General features: G+C 39.2%; 2 protein-coding genes across 2 annotated transcripts; both read left to right on the top strand.

Annotated features, from left to right (window-relative positions):
- Positions 1-347: 347 nt before the first annotated feature.
- Positions 348-3488, top strand: LOC117544861. The gene is made up of 4 exons (XM_034214340.1): positions 348-422; positions 934-1156; positions 1766-1915; positions 2938-3488. The coding sequence occupies exons 1-4, from the start codon at positions 348-350 to the stop codon at positions 3171-3173; spliced, it is 684 nt and encodes a 227-aa protein (XP_034070231.1). The 3' UTR covers positions 3174-3488.
- A 1467-nt stretch (positions 3489-4955) lies between these two features.
- On the top strand, positions 4956-19925 carry LOC117544942 (vesicular glutamate transporter 1-like). The gene is given in 14 exon segments (XM_034214482.1): positions 4956-5316; positions 12869-13121; positions 13906-14024; positions 14115-14229; positions 14344-14431; positions 14967-15053; positions 15498-15634; positions 16451-16600; positions 16706-16838; positions 17378-17488; positions 17666-17793; positions 18281-18350; positions 18503-18626; positions 18628-19925. Coding segments are annotated over 14 exon segments (1731 nt in total). The 5' UTR covers positions 4956-5254; the 3' UTR covers positions 18782-19925.
- The last annotated feature ends 211 nt before the right edge of the window (positions 19926-20136 follow it).

The raw sequence follows: 20136 nt of genomic DNA, 5'->3' as shown, positions 1-20136 counted from the left end.
TCTCTGCTCAACATGTCAGGTTGTGTGACCTCTGCAAAAACATTTAAGCTCTCACTTGTTGGCCTTTTTCATACAAGGTGGCTTTTTTTGCCCCTTTATTGTGTTTTTTAAGACCTAAACAAAAACTGCTTTCACCGAGAATGAGTTACACAGTCACTTTAAGAATAAAGCCTATAAAAGCTTTCAGAACATTGTGCCAGAGCGCTGAAGGAGAGCCTCTGAATTCCCTTTGTCAGGCTGCTTTACTTGTGTAAGCTATTTTCTACATGTGTGTGCTTGTTAGGAAGAGTACGCACAGGTATCCCTTGGAAATACTGTCAGGTGTCCGGGGAGTTCAGTTGTCGTGGATGCAGTCTCTCTTCAGTCAGCCAGAAAGGACCAACACCCGGCAGAGAAACACGACATCCTCGCTTCCACATCAGGTAAGTAAATAACACAAGATTTATTTGTAATAATAAAACTTGCCTTTGCATTACAGTGAATGTGTTTGTGTGTGGGATAGCTTTTATCTATGCGTTTCAGTGGCCTCAGAGCAACACCTGACTGATAAACAACTGCAATATTGGGTAAAGATTTTGGTGACGCCCATGTCTTTAATGTGTTATAAACACACTTATTGTTTGCTCCAAGTTGTGAAAAAAGTTCATACTTAACCTAAGAACAACACACAAACCGTTGTTGTGAAATGAATGTATTTGCTTAAATCTTAACAGAGATTGAGTAAAACTGAATGATCAGCATAAACAGTTTGCTGATGTAATGTTTCCTCATGTCTTAAGACTCAAACATATATGTATAAAGCATTGTTGACATGGGCGTCAGAGAAGGTGTTTTCCAATCTTGTTTTGACTGTTATTGATTTACATGGCTACGTAGGAAAGAGTAGCCAAGAGAAAGCATGTATATTTGTATTTGTTTCTATTTTTTTTGCAGGTGTATCAATTTGAATTTGCAGACGTACGGTCTAACCCCCCCATGGCGGGCCTGGCAGCTCTGTGTCTGCTGCTGGTGTTTCCACTGAGCCACTCCCAGAACACCCTGCAGTCGCAGCAGGAGGTCGACTCCCATCAGGGAGCGCCTCCTTCTCCTCCTCAGCGATACATAATGAACCTGCTCAGGAAAGAGGAAGCTACTCATTTAAACGCAAAGCAGACATGTAAGTGGAAAAATAAATAATGTTGTTAAGTAGAACTGGATCTATGGAGTCCCTGAGAGGCAAGGGGTGATTAATTTTAATTAATTTTCCAGTTTTAAGTCTTATTTAAATGTTTTCTCCTCTGTATTTGACTTAAAACAGGTGGAGATGTTTATGCAAGGATAGTTTCCTTAAGTCTCTTAAACTAACCAGAACAATAATATCTGAAACTGTTGGAAAAGTTAACCAGGATCATTTTATTATTTATTTATTATTTATAACAAAAATCTGGTGGGAAAAACAGTTTTGAGAGGTTTTTAGTGTCAGAAAATGTTTGTATTAATACAAAAGAGACACAAGAGGATACACCACTATCCCATGTTCTAAAGATGATGGAAAATAAGTGTTATCTTCCAGGTGAGCTAACATTTCTCCATGATTACAGCAACACTTTTATTTTTACCATGCATACATATTTCTCACCTGCTTTACAGAATAATCTGCTTTTGGGAACTATAGACAGATTATAATGTTATCACCTTTTCCCCACATCTTCTTAAACACAGACTTAGAGAATGGATCACAATTAAAAATGGCTCAATGACTCTGATGGTCTTTGTGCCTCCACAGATGTCCAGGTAGAACAAGACAATGCCAAAGTGGGTCTGTTCGTCGCTGCAGCCGTAGGAACCTTCGCTCTGATGGCTGCTGTGTACTGTATCTACAACAAGTTCTACTCCAAACACCAGTACCTGCACACCCAGCTCAACGATGACTCAGGTAGATTAATACATTTTGTATATTAAATTATAATTGCATTAGCGCCTCTTTCAGTCTCACACTTGAGGCAACGGCAGCAGTATGGCATCACATTGGATTGCCCGGAGGGACTGTCAGAAATCTGTAAGGTTGTAAAAATACACACGTCTAATCTGCCTTCAAAGAAACACTACAACAGAGAAAGCTGAAACAAAAGTGACGGCAAGGAGTATAGAAACTTCTATCACGGGGTAATAAAAGGAAGCTAAAACACAGACAGTTTCTCCGTCAGCAGACAGAGAGAGACTTCCATCCAGAGAGACAACTGGACTTCTGATCTTTTTACTCTCCTGTCTCTTGGGAGTCATTTGATGAAAAGCATCCGGCCTTGTTATTAAACACGAGCAGGCTGTGTCGTATTTATTTAAATAACTTCTTATTACTGAAATTCCTGCTTAATGCTTTTTATAGTAAAGGAATCAATTATCTTGCATAATGAAGCTTTCATATTAGAAATGTGTGTATACACGGTAGATATAAATACAGTTACATAATTGATCATAATGTTTTTATAAAGCTGTTTATGGTTCTATAACCTGTGATTTATTTATATATACTAAAAACACATTAAAGGGGACCAATTATGCTTTTGGGGTTTTCACTTTCCTGTAGTGTGTTATATAGGCCAAAATCCCTGTGTTCCCTCCGAAGGGAGTTTCTCTCCCACACTTGTTAGATATCATATGTAACACTTACAATTCTATTGGTTAGCGCTCCAACATATTGTACATTGCTGGTCATCTCTAAGCGGTTGACCAATCACAACAGAGCCGGCCAGCTAACCAATCAGAGCAGACTGGGCTCTGGTTTCAGACAGAGGGTGAAAAGAGGTGCTGCAGCACAGGCAGTATGAGAAAAAGAAAGAGCTTTTTGAACATTAAAGCATGGAGACATGTCACAGTAGAGACACTACACACTGATATGAACCTGAAACTATGTGCTCTGTATCTGTCAAGTGACTATCCTCAAGTATCTATCTGCAGATTTCAGCACAGACCCCATGGACACTCCCCCCGTGTGTTTCCACGCCTCCGCCGGCTCCAGTGCGGTAGACGTGCAGAGAGCTGGTTACGGCTCGCTCTCAGACACTCCATCCATCATCTCTGTGCCACCCAGCCTGTCCCCCCCTCCCTCTGCCATGCCCTTCCCTCCCCTCTTCCTCCCCTCTCACTCTCTGAGAACTATATCAGCCAAGGACCTGGAGAAGAGCTGTGCCTAATGTAAAAAATTAGAAACTAAGCTAGTGAAACTTTTTCTAATAAGAAAAGAGAAGTAGTTGTTTAGAAATTTGTATCACAATAACTAAACACATCAGATCAATTTGAAGTTTACATGCTAATGGCTTTGCACATACATCCCTAGACAAGAAGTTACATGTAAACTGTAGTCACCTCCTGACCGGCTGCCCTTTCACTCATAACCACCCTCAAATCTGCTCGTACATTTACACAGCTAAACTACATTATTCTTGCGACCTATCTGACACCACCCATCCTTTGTCCTACCGGAACAAATAAACTGTCCAGAGAGGAAATAAATGTTGTCTTATTTCTACATTTTATGGTGAATAATTAAAGTTCTAGTGACATATAGTATCAGATTAAAATAATGTGTTGCTATAGCATAAACAGTGACTCCATTCTATGTAGGTGTCCCAAAGTGTCTTAAGTGAAAAAGGCCTTTTGACTGTTTCTTTTATTGACATTAATTCAAAACCATAACAACACAAAACAAAGTCAACACCATGTGACTTAATCTGTAAAAATAAAAACACACTTGTGCTCACATTTCCATGCAATGAATAAAAAAAACAAGTCATGCACACAGTCACATTTTGTAAACATGGTGAAATATGTACAATCTCAATGCACTCTTGATAGGTAACTGTAATTTAAATTGTGGTATTAAAAAGTGTAATCCTGAAATGTAACCTTTTAAAGGTGGGGTAGGTAATTTTGGAGAAACCGGCTCGAGTGCGCTAGAATTTGAAAATACACAGCCGGAAAAAATCTGCCACTTCCTTTCAGAGCCCCTCCTCCAACACACACGAACGCGCACATGACCAATGAGGGCACGAGATAAATTTGTGCACAGATGGAAGGCTGACAGGCAGGTAGGCCATCCAGTTATGATTGGTCGTGCTTTTTACAGTACTACGGCTTCCACAGATGACGTTTTTTTAAATGGATTTTTTGTCAAAGCACTTAAGATATTCATTGCTATCGGGATGTTAAGAGCATTCCATGGAATATAACAAAAAGTGTTTCTCGAGCCGGTTTCTCAAATGTACCTACCCCACCTTTAATACATTTTATTCTGAGGTAATGTAATCTCTGAGAAAACAGAAATTTAGATTTTTAGGATAAAGTGTTTTATGACCCTGCATGATGTTAGGGGGAATAGAATCAAAGTGATTTTACTTATATACGGTAAATAGCCTTTATACAGTAAATAGCCTTTTGGTCAATTTTTTACCACAAGTGTTTAAGATTTTCACATGTTCATACTGCAATATAAAAGAGAGCTTTTCAGTTTAATATTTGACTTTAAAAGAAAGTCACTGTTATAAACTCAAATTAAGATGAAAATGTGAAACCACAGTGTTTGTAACATGTCGTTTTTTCTTTTACTGTGGAATTGCTAGTCTTTCCATAATTTATTATAATTGTTTATACGTAGCTCAGGTCATTAAATAATCCACAGCCCATCCCAGAAGCGTCAGACTGTCCCGGGAGCAGCCTGCCCCTCCCCTCTTATAAATATGGGAACTCTGGTTATATGCTTCGATCGGACCATGTTTACTCTAACTCTCCAGCCGAAGCTTCAGCAGGTCCCAGAATAGCCTTCTCTTGAACAGTAGGTACTTAAAACGGCCGGCTGCGAGGAAGGAAGTGACATGCTATCTCACTACACACACTTGGAGAGATTAGCGTGCGGGCAGCGGTAATCTGGTTTCAGGACCACGGCCAGAGGCACCGTTTTACCACGAATCCTGTCAGAAGTTTCGTGAAAAACCATTTAAGGAGCAAGTGAAGAAGTTCATTTGGACCTTAAGGACTCTTACAAACTGGGATTGAGAATGTTTGCTCGGTTAATTTTAGTTGAAGCAGATTAAATCTCAGTAACCCTGATTTACAGATTCCGCTACACAGGAAACTGCAAGTAATCAATTAGAAATAAGTAGTTATTTTTGTTATATGTGAGTGAGAAACACGGGGCGGAGGTAGTAGAGGAGAAGGCTGTGCGCTCAATCGGGAGCGCGCAAAGAGTGCACATTGGTCGGATCCTGGAGGCGTGAGGATGGAGATCCGACCGGACAGGTTCAAGATTGTTGCAGCCAAGACTCTCGGGAAAATATACGGGTATGTAAAAGAAAAATCTCTGGGAGAAATGACATCCAGAAACTGTTGAAACGATTCATGTGTAATTTTCTTGTCACGTCAAAAGGAAAGTGTATCTTATTGAAATACATTTAAGATGCATTAAGGGCGATTTTATTAATATTATTTGTCTTACAAGAGAGCAGAAGTGCTATTAGAAAATCAATGTTTCCCGAGGCCTGGATTAGAGTGGTGTTGGATGACCTGGCACAACATCTGTCCCTCTATAGGTTCCTGAATCTGTCACATAAGAAACTCGCATGAATAATTTAGCACTTTAACTGCAGTCGTGCAGAAGCTGTTGTATATATAAAATACGTACACACACATGCTTTTAAAACCTCAAATGAATCCTTGTCTTCTTTACTTCTGTGGAACAAATAAACAGAATTAAGTTTCATTTTAGGCCAAAACTGTTCTGTATGTGTAAGATGAGGCGTTGGATCAATAGCTGGATTCATGGAATTTTCTGCTGTGTTGTCACCTTTTTAAATTATGGAAGCCATGCTGTTTTGTCTGGCAGTGTGTTTCAGTTCCATTGTACTCAAAGTATGTTTGACATGTTACATTTACTGAGAGTATTAAACAGGCATGATCTGAGGCCTGTTATGCTGTCTCGGTATAAACTTAAGAGGACCTTGAATCCTGCACTCTAAAGTATGGAAGCCTGTTTGCGCCACAGGAAAAAAATATCAAAATCCTGTAAATCAATATATTGACTTAGCTATCTCAATATATTGACTTAGCTATCTCAATATATTGACTTACTATCTCAATATATTGACTTAGCTATCTCAATATATTGAATTATATATTTTTTTTTTATTGAAACAAGTATGTCAAATACAGAATAAGGCACATAGACATCAATGTTCATCATATAAGCGGTCCAACTTCATATTAAGGTACACAAATTCACCATCAACTAGTTGTTAATTAACATGCATATTAGCAGTATATTGGCTCTTTATTAGTCATTATAAAACACTTATTAATGCCGTATTCTACATGACCATATTCTACAAGTAATCTGTATATGTTGCACTTGCATGTATGAGATCATTAAGTGCCTTGTAACTTCTTTTTGTATAGTTTAGCTCCGTTTGAATGTCAGTGGACTGCAAATAAGTCAATAAAGGAGAATGGCTGCTCATTCCCTGGCTCTCAAAAGAGTTTGGCTGTTTAATCTATGTTCACACTGAGACAGTACAACACAAAGAGAGAACAGTACACCTATTGTGTAAGTACATACAAGCAGGTCACACAGTATATAAAATATACAAATAAATAAACTCTGTTAAAAATCAGTATTATTAAAACGTACAGGCTGCTTGTGTTTTCTCAGCCTTGGAGAAACTTGACATGTTTTGGTATGTGTCTGAACCTCTCTTTAGTGGTTCATTAATAAAACAGATATTTCAACGTGAGCCCTTTGTTCATGTGCTGTTGAGGTTAATTTCAGTTGTGTGCGATAATGTATTTACGAAGAGGAGGCAACTTTAGAATAGGGAACCTGTTCAGGTCAATTAGAGTCAAATTACTAGTTTATTGGTTATGAACAAGACTTCACTTTAAAATAGGGAACATATTCTTAGATAGAAATACCTAATTTTGAGTTATTTAGACATATTGAGGAAAGCATATTAAGACCAAAGCTCATGTACAACAACTTCCTTACTTGCAATAAATAAGCCCTAGGGTTATTGAGGAAAAACTCTCAACTAATGGCCTATTACTTGTAGAATCTGGTCATGTAGAATAAGGCATTAATAAGTGTTTTATAATGACTAATAAAGAGCCAATATACTGCTAATATGCATGTTAATTATCAACTAGTTGATGGTGAATTTGTGTACCTTAATATAAAGTTGTACCGCTTATATGATGAACATTGATGTCTATGTGCCTTATTCTGTATTTGACATTGTTTCAATAAAAAAAATATATACAACTCAATATAATGAGATAGCTAAGTCAATATAATGAGATTGTAAGTCAATATATTTAGATAGCTAAATCAATATATTGACTTACAGGATTTCTTTTTTTTTTCCTGTGGTGCAAACAGGCTTTCATACTGAAGGCTCAAACTTTCCCAAGCAGAGCATTACAGCTTGTGATGGTGGACTTCCTGGGGTCATGGTGGACCAGGAAAGGTCAAACATTGACATTATATGACATTTAAGAGTCACAAGCCTCATTCACAAATAATTAAAGTGTGCTTTTTAGAGCTTAAACAGCTCTTAAACAAATCATTTTGGCAATAAACATGCACTTGACGTTGCCAGCTAAGAACAAAGTGTGTGAGTCAGTCAGGAGTCTGAATGAAGGCTATCTAAAGGTATTGATAAACTCCTCTTTCCTTCTCTCGGGATTGCATGTAGTGTCTAAACACTTAAATCCTCTCCAAGAATAGCCTCTGCTCGTCCAAGCTGTCGGCCCACGTAAATCCCTGCAGGCCGTATACCTTAAAACACCTCTCTCCTTCTCCCGTTAAGTAGCCCGATAGCTCGTCATCGGCTCCCTTCCCCCCCTCTGGGCACCTCACAGCCGGGATTAGGCCTCTCTAACCACGGCACAGAGCCCGCAGCGGCCTATAAGCTTTCATTTCCGTAGTGCGCACGTGCTCCCAGGTGCTCCCATAGCTCTGCCGTGCGTAACGAGCACCGGCCCGCGCCCCGGTGCTGTTGTCCGCACGCGACATGCTGCTTAACGGCAGAGCAAGCATGCATGGGTCTGTAGAGTTTAAGATGTGTGTTTTTATTCTATAAGAACTTTTAAAAACGTGTTGTTATCTTTGCTTATTGATGGTTGTGTTTTATTATAGTTCGATATTCATAATCTCTTATTTGTTGGGTCTATTCATTTCTTTGTCTGTTTTTAAATCTCTCTGCCCTTTTCTAAACTATGCTATTTTCCTTTCTATTGAGAAAAGCCTAATAAAATGCCTTGTCTTGTCCAACCAGCAAATGTTCCCATTAGAGTCTTAAAACAAGTGGATTTTTTACATATAAATAACCCAAACTATGAATCTGTTATCAAAATAGTTCCTGACTTACTAATGGATTCATGGATTTATCAATGCCGGTCTGATCTATATTTAGATATGTATAAATACATTCCTTCCTATTCCTCTCTCTGCTTCCAGCCACTGATGTCTGCGTCTGATCAGTAAGAATGGTTCAAATATGTTTTTAATGAGGTTCCTCAGTGGTTCTACAGGACAGTATTCTTTAAATTAAATTCAGATGTAATGCAAATGACCTCCTCTTGTGTCACCATAGTGATTGTAACAGTGCACAGTTGGTATTATAACAATTGAGGTTCAGCAGGTCCTTCGTAGTAGTGTCAGGAGGAGCTTATCAACCACTCATACAATGTCCACCGGTTATTTGACTCCTTTTATCCGATCAATGATGCCAAGCTGTTGACTCAGCTGTGAACCGAGCTGTGTCCTTGACGTATGAATTAAGAGATTAGTTTGGACAGGGAACCAGGAATACAACCTTAGCAGAATAGATCGAGGAAAATTCAGCTTTCTTATGTGCTATCAAGATAAACACTAAGCCATTTCTTCTGGTTCACCAGACACTTCCTCAACGTGGTGTGATGAGTAGTTAGGTGGCTTGTGAGGATTACAACGGATTTCCTTAACTCGGTCAGTCGTGAATTTGTCACTGCGGGCAGATTAGGTGTATTTGAAGAAAAAAAGTGAATACAGGCATGTGCATTTTGGTTATTGTATTGCAGAGAATGAAAAGTCAAGGTGGACATCCTCTGGATACTGAGAAATAAATTGGTGTTGAAGAAAAAGGGAATGTTGCGAATTGTGTGAGACAATGTGTGAGTCAGGGGAGTTGACGATGAAAGGCAGGGTTAAAAAATCGAGGAGACAGGAAGAATGAAGCCCTCACAGACAAAAATAGTCCAAGAGAGCCAGAGATATTAATAATTCAAGAGTGAGAAATCATAAATACTTGATCAGTGTCGGAGACTTTAAGAATCTCTGTTTACAATAACTCATAATATTACATGTATATTTTATATTTGTGTGGCTGTTTTGCTTACTCTTGTTGACAATTCTTTTAGGTGACAGCTCTAAAAAGCTTTATTGGAAAGAATATTCTTTTTGTCACTCAATATTTTAGTGTCATCTTTAAGTCTCTGTGGGAAGCACATCTTGTGAAGCCAGAGAGCTGCAATGACGACTTTATAAAGATCAGCCGGTGCTTTTCTTACCCTGGTATTTCACAATTGAGATTGTCCTCGTCCCTGGTGATTTGATAGAGCGGTGACATTACGGTTAAGGACAGGGGATCGTTAGAAAACGCAGAGGAACAAAGTCTCGCAGCGGAGAGAATAAACCTTCAGTCTGAATTAGTCAGAAAGGCCAACATTAAGCAGGATGTAGGAAATTAGTGTGGATGTTTTTGCACAAACAAATGATTTTCAGGTGCGTGTGGGCCCAGTGGTGAACAGCTTAAATCTCTGCACCTTCAAACATTCAATGGTAAATAAATATATATGGGAGTTTGCTAGTTTTCCTTCCAGAAGCTGTCAAAGGGGACAGTCCTCCCAGAATATTGATTTTTTTGCCTGCATTGCTATTTATTAATCTATCTTGTTGTGGGCAGATTTATGTAGGAACTATTTTCTTTCTATTGATGTACACCCACCTACAGTATGACCTACTCATGAGGGCATCTTGCTCATTTGTTGATGGATGTAGTTTGGTAGAAAGAATATTTTTCCTACATGAAACTCCTCATGGGAAGATCTGTGGTCATGCCGGTCATGCTTTCTGGACTGTTCCTTTAAGAACTATGACTAGCTGCTCACACACACACACACACACACACACACACACACACACACACACACACACACACACACACACACACACACACACACACACACACACACACACACACACACACACACACACCTCTCATATTGAACCATGAAGCTTTCAAAGTGTTAACTTGGTTGGTTAGGATCTTTGCCCTGAAGCATATTTTCTGTGATCAATGCAACTCCATTTACCCATGATACTTCAAACAACAGACCAGGTATCCAATATGGCGGCCGATTCAACCCAATACAAGCTGCTTCCCCAGCACACAAACAAAGAAGTTATCTATTACTTCTATGCCTGCTGACTCTGATTGTTCCACACACATTCATTTCCTAGAAATCGCTGAGTTGGCTTTAGGTATACTTTGTTTATCTGTTTGTCAGCAGGGTTACAAGGCACTGACCAGATATCTTTGTTTTGTAGGCTATTTATTCAATTGCATACACTGTCCATGGCAGCTTGATTTCCTTTTATCCCTGGGGCACTTATACATATTTCTAAGTGTGTACATGCTCTTCCATTTACAGTATTGACTGTCAACCTTACAATGATAAATGTTCAAAATGGCCACTGTGGTTCAGTTCTAGCCCAGGATCTCAGTCTTATTTTCTCTCCTGTCATATAAAGTAATCTATAAAAGAAACTTCCCCATCCCCCAGTCCAGGCATTATTCATGCTCTGCACTGTTGGGTCTTGTATTTTGACTAAAAGCTGCAGGGCTGAATGGACTAATACGTACTCCCATGTACTGTATTCATCTCTCACGGAGGTCATGAATTACATTTACCAGACAAAAGCAGGAAGGATATTTGCCTTTTTACTTAATATGTCGGTAGGAAAAGCTAAATATGTATAATAAATAGAGGCGTGATATAAAGGGGGCTCTGTGCTCCAGCATCTGGACCTGCAGCGCTGTAGCCTGATCTGAAAACACAGCATTGCACATGTCATGTTTAATAGATGACCCGCTGCGTTTAGATACATATTTGATGCCCGAAAGACTGCAGGCTGGAAGAGGTCATGGTTTCTCAGGGTTTCTCAGAAAGCCATATCAACATAGGTTTATGGACGGGGGCAGAACAAGAGTAATGTGTTAACCTTGTTTGGAAGGAGAGCAGGAGCACCGGACTGTGGTTTTTTATACCCACACTGTATTCCTCCCTGTCAGCTGGTTCTGGTGAAGATGAATGTCTGCAATACAAAAACACCCGATATATTAACGCCCAGAGAAGACAGGATAAGTCAAAGTTATGACAGCTAGCCGCAGTGGCGGTGGGCTGACAGCTAACTGTGCTGACGGTCTCTTGTTAAGGTGCTAGAGATACCGGTCAAATTGACAGTGAGAACGATTGTGTGAACATCTTTTATCTTCCCAATATGTCAGTCTGCAAGCCCTTCAGAACAGGATCTGTTTCACAACCTTGGCTGGCTCACTGGCTGATAGATTCTCAAAAATAAATGTAAGATAAGATAAGATGGACCTTTATTAATCCCCGTGGGGAAATTCAGTTGTTCAAACAGCAACAGGGAAAGGGTGAAAACACAGGATAGCACAGATTCACACAGATTAATAAAATCAAAAATAAGATCAAAGATACAAAATCAAAATAATAATAATGAGAAACTATGAAATAAGAAATGAATACATACAAATAAAAATGAGCATATACATATTGGGTCTTATAAACTATGAATGAAAATGAAAATGGACATATATACAAATTGGGTCATATGTTAACAATATTACATACATAAGCTTACATACATATATTACATATTATATATATTAACATGGGTGTCTGGAAACAGTGTGAATTTATGTCCAGTGATTGTTCACATTATTGACCCCTTGTCTGTCGAGCTTCCTCCTCGTCCTCCCCTCTGCCACCTCCTCCAGATTGTCCGGTTGTACTCCAACTACAGAGCTAGCCTTCCTCACGAGCTTGTTCAGCCTGCCAGTGTCCCTAGTGTTTGTGTTTCCACCCCAGCACACCACGGCAAAGAAGAGCACACTGGCCACCACAGACTGGTAAAACATCTGCAGCAGCCTCGTGCACACATTGAATGACCTGAGCCTCCTCAGGAAGAACAGCTTGCTCTGTCCCTTCCTGAAGAGAGCATCAGTGTTGTCTGAACAGGAACTTGTAGCTGTTCACCACCTCCACATCCTCCGCCCTGATGGTGATGGGGTATTCAAAGTATTGACATTAAAGAGATAACTAAATGTTACATATTTTCTTTATAAAGGGCTCAATACAGTTATAGTTAGTATAGGCTATTTCCTGGCATTCGAGACACTTTCTTTAGTCGTTTATGTGATATGAAAAAGGCAAACAGTACACTGACAACTGTTGTTTTTCTAATGTGTCTTTTGGTGTGTATTGTCCAGCTCCCTTGAAAGGGACTATACAAAGTCGCAAAAGGTTTGTTTTGAAAACTGATAGGTAGGCCAGACAATCATACCAAACAATCGCAAGCTGACTAAAAATATATGCAACATTTTTGCTAAAAGATTGGACAATTACAATCTGCTTTTTTATCAAAACAGATCATCTTTCACTTCCTTCATTACGGTTTAGTGTATGTTTTATTTCTGGTACAAGACAAAGTGTCCCTCTGGGGTCGAAAACTATAATACTTTACATACATTTCCCACTCACTCCACTTCCTTCTTCACAGAGCTCTTGAGAAGAAGCAGGACAATGGCGAGACCATCGAGCTGTCGACGGAGGGCCGGCCGGAGCTGGTGGAGGAGAAGGAGCTGCCCGTGGTGGACTGCACGTGCTTCGGGCTGCCCAGGCGCTACATCATCGCCATCCTCTCTGGCATCGGCTTCTGCATCTCCTTCGGTATCCGATGTAACTTAGGCGTGGCCATCGTCAGCATGGTCAACAGCCACACCGTCTATAAGGACGACAAAGAGATCATAGTGGTGAGTTAGGGTGGAGAACGTGGGAAGTACACAACAGGCCACAAATAATGTTATATTCCACATTATTACATCTTCCTAGGAGGTCATGTTTATGTTCGGATCAGTTTCTTCTAGGTCGGTTTAAAGAAAAATTACTAACCGATATTTACGAAACTTTGTAGAGTGGTGTAGCACGGGCAAAGAAAGACTTACATTTTTGAGCGGACAAATTCTTTATCTTTCTACGTATTGAACAATGTTTGTGGTAGTCTGTGCACTCGTTGTGCCCTTTTAGTTTATTTATGAGATGAACAAGATGAACATTTGGTGAACACACACGGTTTCTGACCTTTGGCTCTTCTTCTCTGTGTCTTCATAGTATAAAATAGGCCCCTTAATTCAGAAAAAGGACATTTTAACTCTACAGTACACAATTAACTTTTGCGCCTCCATCTTTGTATACTATAGGAAAGGATCTTTCCTGTTTCAAAGTGAGATCTGCTAACAATTGTTTTCAAACTTTACAGTATCAAAACTTTATCAATGTTAACAATCTGTGTTGATTGTGTGAAAGTAAATGTCAAACAAAGGCTCCTCTTGAAGTCTGTCAGTCATTGTTACAGCCATTTGAGTGGAACATCAGAGCACAAGGTTTGACACAGCTAAGATGTGAAGGAATATTGATGATAACTCAGTGGTGGAGCAAAAGTCTCATAGGGAACAGTAATCAATCATGACAGTTGTGTTGTATATTTTAAACAGATTCAAGTACACGTGCAGATAAATCATGTGTTTGTCCCAACAGAAAGCTCAGTTTGACTGGGATCCAGAAACAGTGGGAATGATCCACGGCTCCTTCTTCTGGGGATACATCGTGACCCAAATCCCAGGAGGGTTCATCTGTCAAAAGTTTGCAGCTAACAGGTCTGTTTATCCACCAGTTATGCTCTATAAGGGATATCTATTCATTATCTTATACATATTGAACATACTGACTATTTGTTTCTCCTCCAGAGTGTTTGGCTTTGCAATAGTGGCCACGTCTTGCCTGAATATGCTCATCCCTGCAGCCGCCCGGATGCACTTTGGCTGTGTCATCCTTGTCAGAATATGTCAAGGACTTGTGGAGGTGCTTAACTTTTTAACTTAAATCACAAAAACAAGAAATGACTGAAGACACAGATTTATATTTACATTTTATTTAGAGCATTTGTCACAATGTAATGCCTTCCCTTTCCTGCAGGGGGTTTCATATCCGGCCTGTCACGGTATTTGGGCAAAATGGGCGCCACCTCTTGAAAGAAGTCGTCTGGCTACGACAGCCTTTTGTGGTGAGTCCATTATCAATGAATGGCTGTAATCACTTTAACACAGTAATTGTTAGTTTAAAATAGCCATGATTAGGGAGCAAATGATATAGGATTTCATCGGGGATTGGAATATGAAATGCTCACATAAATTGACAGTGATGCAATACAATTTGTTTCTTAACAAAATGTAGGGCAAAGTGTTTCCAGCAGGTTTTAGTACAGTAAAGTATATTTTAATTATTTGAGCCATGCCTAGCTACAGTTACTATAGAGCTGAAACTATTAGTTCATTATAAGTTTGCCTATTTAATAATACAAATTAATCTGCAACTACAATGATCATCAATAAAATATAATTTTTCAACCAAAAATGCCACCTTAGTTTTAGCTACTCCAATGCTAGTTCAAGTTGTTTTTTTTGCAAGCTGAACTCAAGCATTTTGAAAACACCATTATACTCAATTTTTTTTGACATAAACTGTGAAGGAACAACGTTGACTAATATAAATAAATTGAAGTTGCAGACCTTAACCCAATGTGTCTCTTTTGTTTCTAGGTTCTTACGCTGGTGCTGTGATTGCTATGCCGTTAGCTGGGATCCTGGTCCAGTACTCTGGATGGTCATCAGTTTTCTACGTCTACGGTAAGAGACCTTTGACCTTTTGACCTTGAAATGTACCAATTGTAAACTAGGGCTTCTTCTTTCAGACAAAACTGTAACTTAGAAAAAACTACACAGTTCTTGTAGTGAAATATAGTACAGTGTGTTTGTTGCCATAATACTCAATACAACACAGTTAAAAAATGCTGATTTCAAAAGGTGTGTATGCACACCCATCACTATGCACAACATGCAGTAACACAGTAAATGCTAACACATGTTGACATTTAGAGGACACACAGGCCAGCAACATACATAAGAGAACAAGAGAAAAACATCACCCTTAAAGTATAGATTCAATATGTACAGTCCGTACAGATGCAGCAGCCACAGTCAAGGTGACCTTTCCTGCCAGTTTTGACACTGACATTTCTCCTCCTCTCTTCCCTGCCTGCTGCCTTCCTTCCTTCCTTCTTCCCTCTGCAGGAACTTTTGGGATCATGTGGTATTGCTTCTGGTTCATGGTGTCTTATGAAAGTCCAGCAGCCCACCCCACCATCACTGAGGAGGAGAGAACGTATATTGAGGAGAGCATCGGCCAAACAGCACAATTTGCAGTAACGGTCAGTAGATTACAATATGATGTAAACACTGTGTCACATCACTTTGGCTCACCTTAACAAGAACAGTCCTGCATTGTCTTTTACATTTCCCTCTCTCAATTCAAATAAAACGGCAACCATAGGTTGACAATAATCAAAAGTTGATGGACAGAAAAAAATCTATCTATTTGATAATAGATTCCTCTTGAAAAATGACAGAAATTGGATTTGTTTTGCCTCTCAAATATGGAGATTTCTTGCCTTTCTCTATTATCTGCCATTTTGTAAACCAGGTCCTAAACTAGGAAATTCGTCTTGAAAAACACTGTCAAATTAATTGAAAATTAAAGTAGTAGTTGCAGCTAAACATGTAAATAATTACTAAATACTATGCTTATACTTTTTTGTCTTACTGTATGTATAAGGTTAAAATATGGGCCAGACTGCCTGAACATTTTAACAAAGAGTGTAAAGAAATGTAACAAGCAGAGCAATTTAGGAGTGAGGAAGTGAACCTGGGTGGAGCTTAAGAGGATGTCAGACTTTATCACAAGCTGAAATTCTAAAAATGGTAATGTCAAATGGTAGTTCATCAAATGAAAGCGCAAGGGATATATTAATAAATTCTGTATCTTTGGTAACCTCTGCTCAAGAAATTAAACAATTTACTGCACTCATACTTTTCTTAATAACAATGTTCTGGATTTGTTACCAAAATAACCTAAACAAATAAAGACAAGTAATTGATTCAGCTCAGCAACTGTACATTAACACTATATTTATAGGGTTTAATTTAAAACAACGTGAATTAAGTAACTCATTTTGATGTGTTAACAGAAATTCAACACACCATGGAGGGCCTTCTTTACGTCCATGCCAGTGTACGCCATCATCGTGGCAAATTTCTGCAGAAGTTGGACTTTCTACTTGCTTCTCATCAGCCAGCCTGCATACTTCGAGGAAGTCTTTGGGTTCGAGATTAGCAAGGTAACAGGAACCAAACATTTTTCTTTGAACATGATACAGCTGAGGAAACTCAAAGCTATAGACCATTTGCATAAAAACACATAATTCTTACCCTACTTTCTTAAGGTTGGCCTAGTTTCTGCACTTCCTCACCTGGTGATGACCATTATCGTGCCCATTGGTGGCCAGCTTGCTGACTATCTGCGAACTAACCATATCATGACGACCACTAACGTCAGGAAACTTATGAACTGTGGAGGTAAGAAAGGGCCAAAACAAAGGGAAAGCAAGATTAGAACAACAGAAAGTATTCCAAGATGGCTTACTGCACCTTTTCTACCAAGACATCAACACTGTAGCTTTATTGATCAAAGGTCAACTGGCATTTTTAAGCCTCTAAGCACGCTATTGTTAGTCAGAAAGATGGTTCAGTGAAACTGAAAGACTTCATAGAAACTCATTGGCTAATTCTGGGGTTAACAACAGTTTTGTCAGTCAGCTGTGGTGAGAAAACATTTGCTGCATGTGGGAAATGATGACTCACTGTAAAGCAGAAGCCCTACCTCTGTCGGCTATTTTTGAACTACAGAGAGAAATCAATAGCAAAGTGAAATGGAGAAGCATACAGTGTATGTATCACTTTGTGGGAAGCTGTCAACGCTGGGGAACAGTCAACAACATTTTATAAGAAAAGGGCCTGAAGAAAAATGACTTAAACAAGCACCTTGCCTTAAGACTTTTCTATTAACATTTTAAACTCTGTCTCTGTTTTGTTTCTTTATCTCTTTTATATTTCAGGGTTTGGGATGGAGGCCACCTTTCTGCTGGTGGTGGGATTTTCTCATACAAAAGTTGTGGCCATTTCATTCCTTGTCCTGGCGGTGGGTTTCTCTGGCTTTGCCATCTCAGGTGAAACCATAATTTATTTTTTTCAAATCACATCATTAAAATCCACAACCCCTTCATTTGAGGATGCCTATAAATATTGACGTTTGAAATACTATAAAGTAGAATTAATATAACTTATGTGTTCATAACTTTGACCTATTAGTTTTTGCTCATGTTGTATTTGTCCTTCCTCATAAGGTTTCAATGTCAACCACCTTGACATTGCACCGCGCTATGCTAGCATCCTCATGGGTATTTCCAATGGTGTGGGCACTTTGTCTGGTATGGTTTGCCCCCTTATAGTCGGTGCAATGACGAAGCATAAGGTGAGAGCTTATGTTATAAAATGCATGTCTGCTCTTATGATGTTGTCTGAGGGTGTGATTTTATTGTTACCATGGGATGTTGTGTGCATTTGAACTTGATGTTGCATTTCCTCATTGTGTATACAGTGTGCAGACAGTGCACCACCACCTGAGTTCAGTTTTAAATGATGTTTCTTAAACGGCAGCAGAGGTGTCACTTCCTCAGAATGATTTCATTTAAAATATGTTATTTGAATACCCCGAGATCTGTATCACTGAAGAGGGACCAATATCAATTTAATTTGTGCAATTAGAGTAGTTAAATCTACCCTCTAGGTAGGGTGTTGGAGCATCACGTTTTACTCACCAGGGTAAAAGCTATCCAGGACTTTCATAGAACAAAAGACACACCATCTTGGATTTATTTTATTGTGTTCAACCAAAAATAAAACACAAACTTTTTTCATGCTTATAATATCTCTTTTTTGTTCTAATCCTGCTTTGATAGACGAGGGAGGAATGGCAGGGAGTGTTTCTTATCGCCTCGCTTGTTCATTACGCAGGTGTTATATTCTACGGTGAGTTAAGTTCCCTCTACTTTTCCAATGTACTTTTACTCTTCCCTGACCAGAGCATTTGAGTGTTCAAGTTTGCAACCAACCATGCATTCTGTTTGACACAAGTATGAACACTTTATTTATTATGCATTGCTCCTCTCTCTGGGCTGCAGGACTCTTTGCATCTGGAGAGAAGCAATATTGGGCGGAGCCTGAAGAGCAGAGTGATGATAAATGTGGCATCCTGGATGAGGACGAGCTAGCAAACGAAACAGAGGAGCTGTATCGCACAAGTGGGGGGGGGAGGCTACGGAGCCACCACCCAGGGAGCGGATCCCAACGGAGGAGGAGGAGGCTGGGTCTCAGACTGGGACAAAACTGAGGAATATGTCCAACCAGAAGGAACCAATAATTACCTTTACGAAGGAGGCGTGGACAAGAAGCTCACATAAAACCAGCAGACCTTCTGCACATAGCCTTTAGCGAGGCAGAAACAGAACATCAGCAGCGTGGAGTTTCACATGATGGCATGAAGAACTTTTGAAAGTGCGAATTTCAAATCGGGAGGGGACCATTTTCAGCAAGTCTGACTGTATTATCATAACTGAACTGAATTCAAAGAGTCTCCACAGGGGAGGTGAAGACATTAGGACATGTAAAATGTGTGTTTGTGTGTGCAATGTGTACCTTGTGTGGCAGACAATCTAAGTAAGAGTGTTTTAGGACTCATACCCCTCCCTGCAATATCTCTCTCGGAGGAGTGTTGAGTTTTAGGCCTTCTGTGGCTTTTGATGTTTAACACTGTAATAATTGTAGAAATGTCTATATTATCTGACAGGAGGTCATTTGTATGCCTCTTATTTATATTCACAAGTTGTTACGCGCACATTGGTCACAAGCGTACTTCTGTTGTTGGGTGAGAACCTACTGAGTTTCATTAATTGGTTTCTAAAAAAATGTCTGCATCCCAATAAAGTATGCCCCTCCACTGAAGATAGAAAGGGAAATATCCAAAACCAGATCTATAAGGTTTTCGCACAACATAATGAAAGCTTTTTTCCTCTTAAAACAATGTCCTTAATGTGTACACTTTTAAGAAAAAGCATGTTACTTGTGCCAATACAGTGAAAGATGTTGCTCTGTAGTATTGGTTTACTTCTCCACTGACAAAGTGATTGAACACCTGCAAATACTTCTGTACACAGCTCTCTGTGAAGTCTAAATAGCCCACACTGATATTTTTAGATGCAGCACTTTGGTTTCCTTGAGCAAAACTGTTTTATGTACTAGGCCTCGAACCTGTCTGCCTGCTGACAAACCGGGAGATAAAAAAGCTTCGAATAGGATCGGTATTTCACAAAGTTGTTCAAGACACTTTTATTGTGTTTCTTTAAGACAGTTTTCTTTAAAACATCAGGATTTTGTTCAATATGCTTTACTTGTATTAAATGCTTTATTGACATTTTTCAGTTACAATTTATGCTCTAAGTTTATTTAATTATTTAGCATATTACATCGGAAGCCTGGGTGTTGCCAGTTATGTAGCATGTCAAAATTAAAACGCTGGGCGAATAAAATAAGATTAATGGTACTGTAGAGCCGTTACGTAAATCTCCATTCATCTTGTTTAAAAGGAGGATTTTCATTACCCTTTACATTATGATATAGCGCAGCAACTACATACACTGTAAAATCAAAAAGGCTCATAATGGACAACAAAACAATGACATTTCACTGTTCATTAAAGAACATTCATTTTTCTTTTGTTAGTAGATGTTGTAATGTATCTATCTAGCCCCTAAAACAA

Source organism: Gymnodraco acuticeps, unplaced genomic scaffold (genome assembly GCF_902827175.1).
Source record: "Gymnodraco acuticeps unplaced genomic scaffold, fGymAcu1.1, whole genome shotgun sequence".
Lineage (NCBI taxonomy): Eukaryota > Metazoa > Chordata > Actinopteri > Perciformes > Bathydraconidae > Gymnodraco > Gymnodraco acuticeps.
This window is presented reverse-complemented; position numbering and strand designations above follow the sequence as displayed.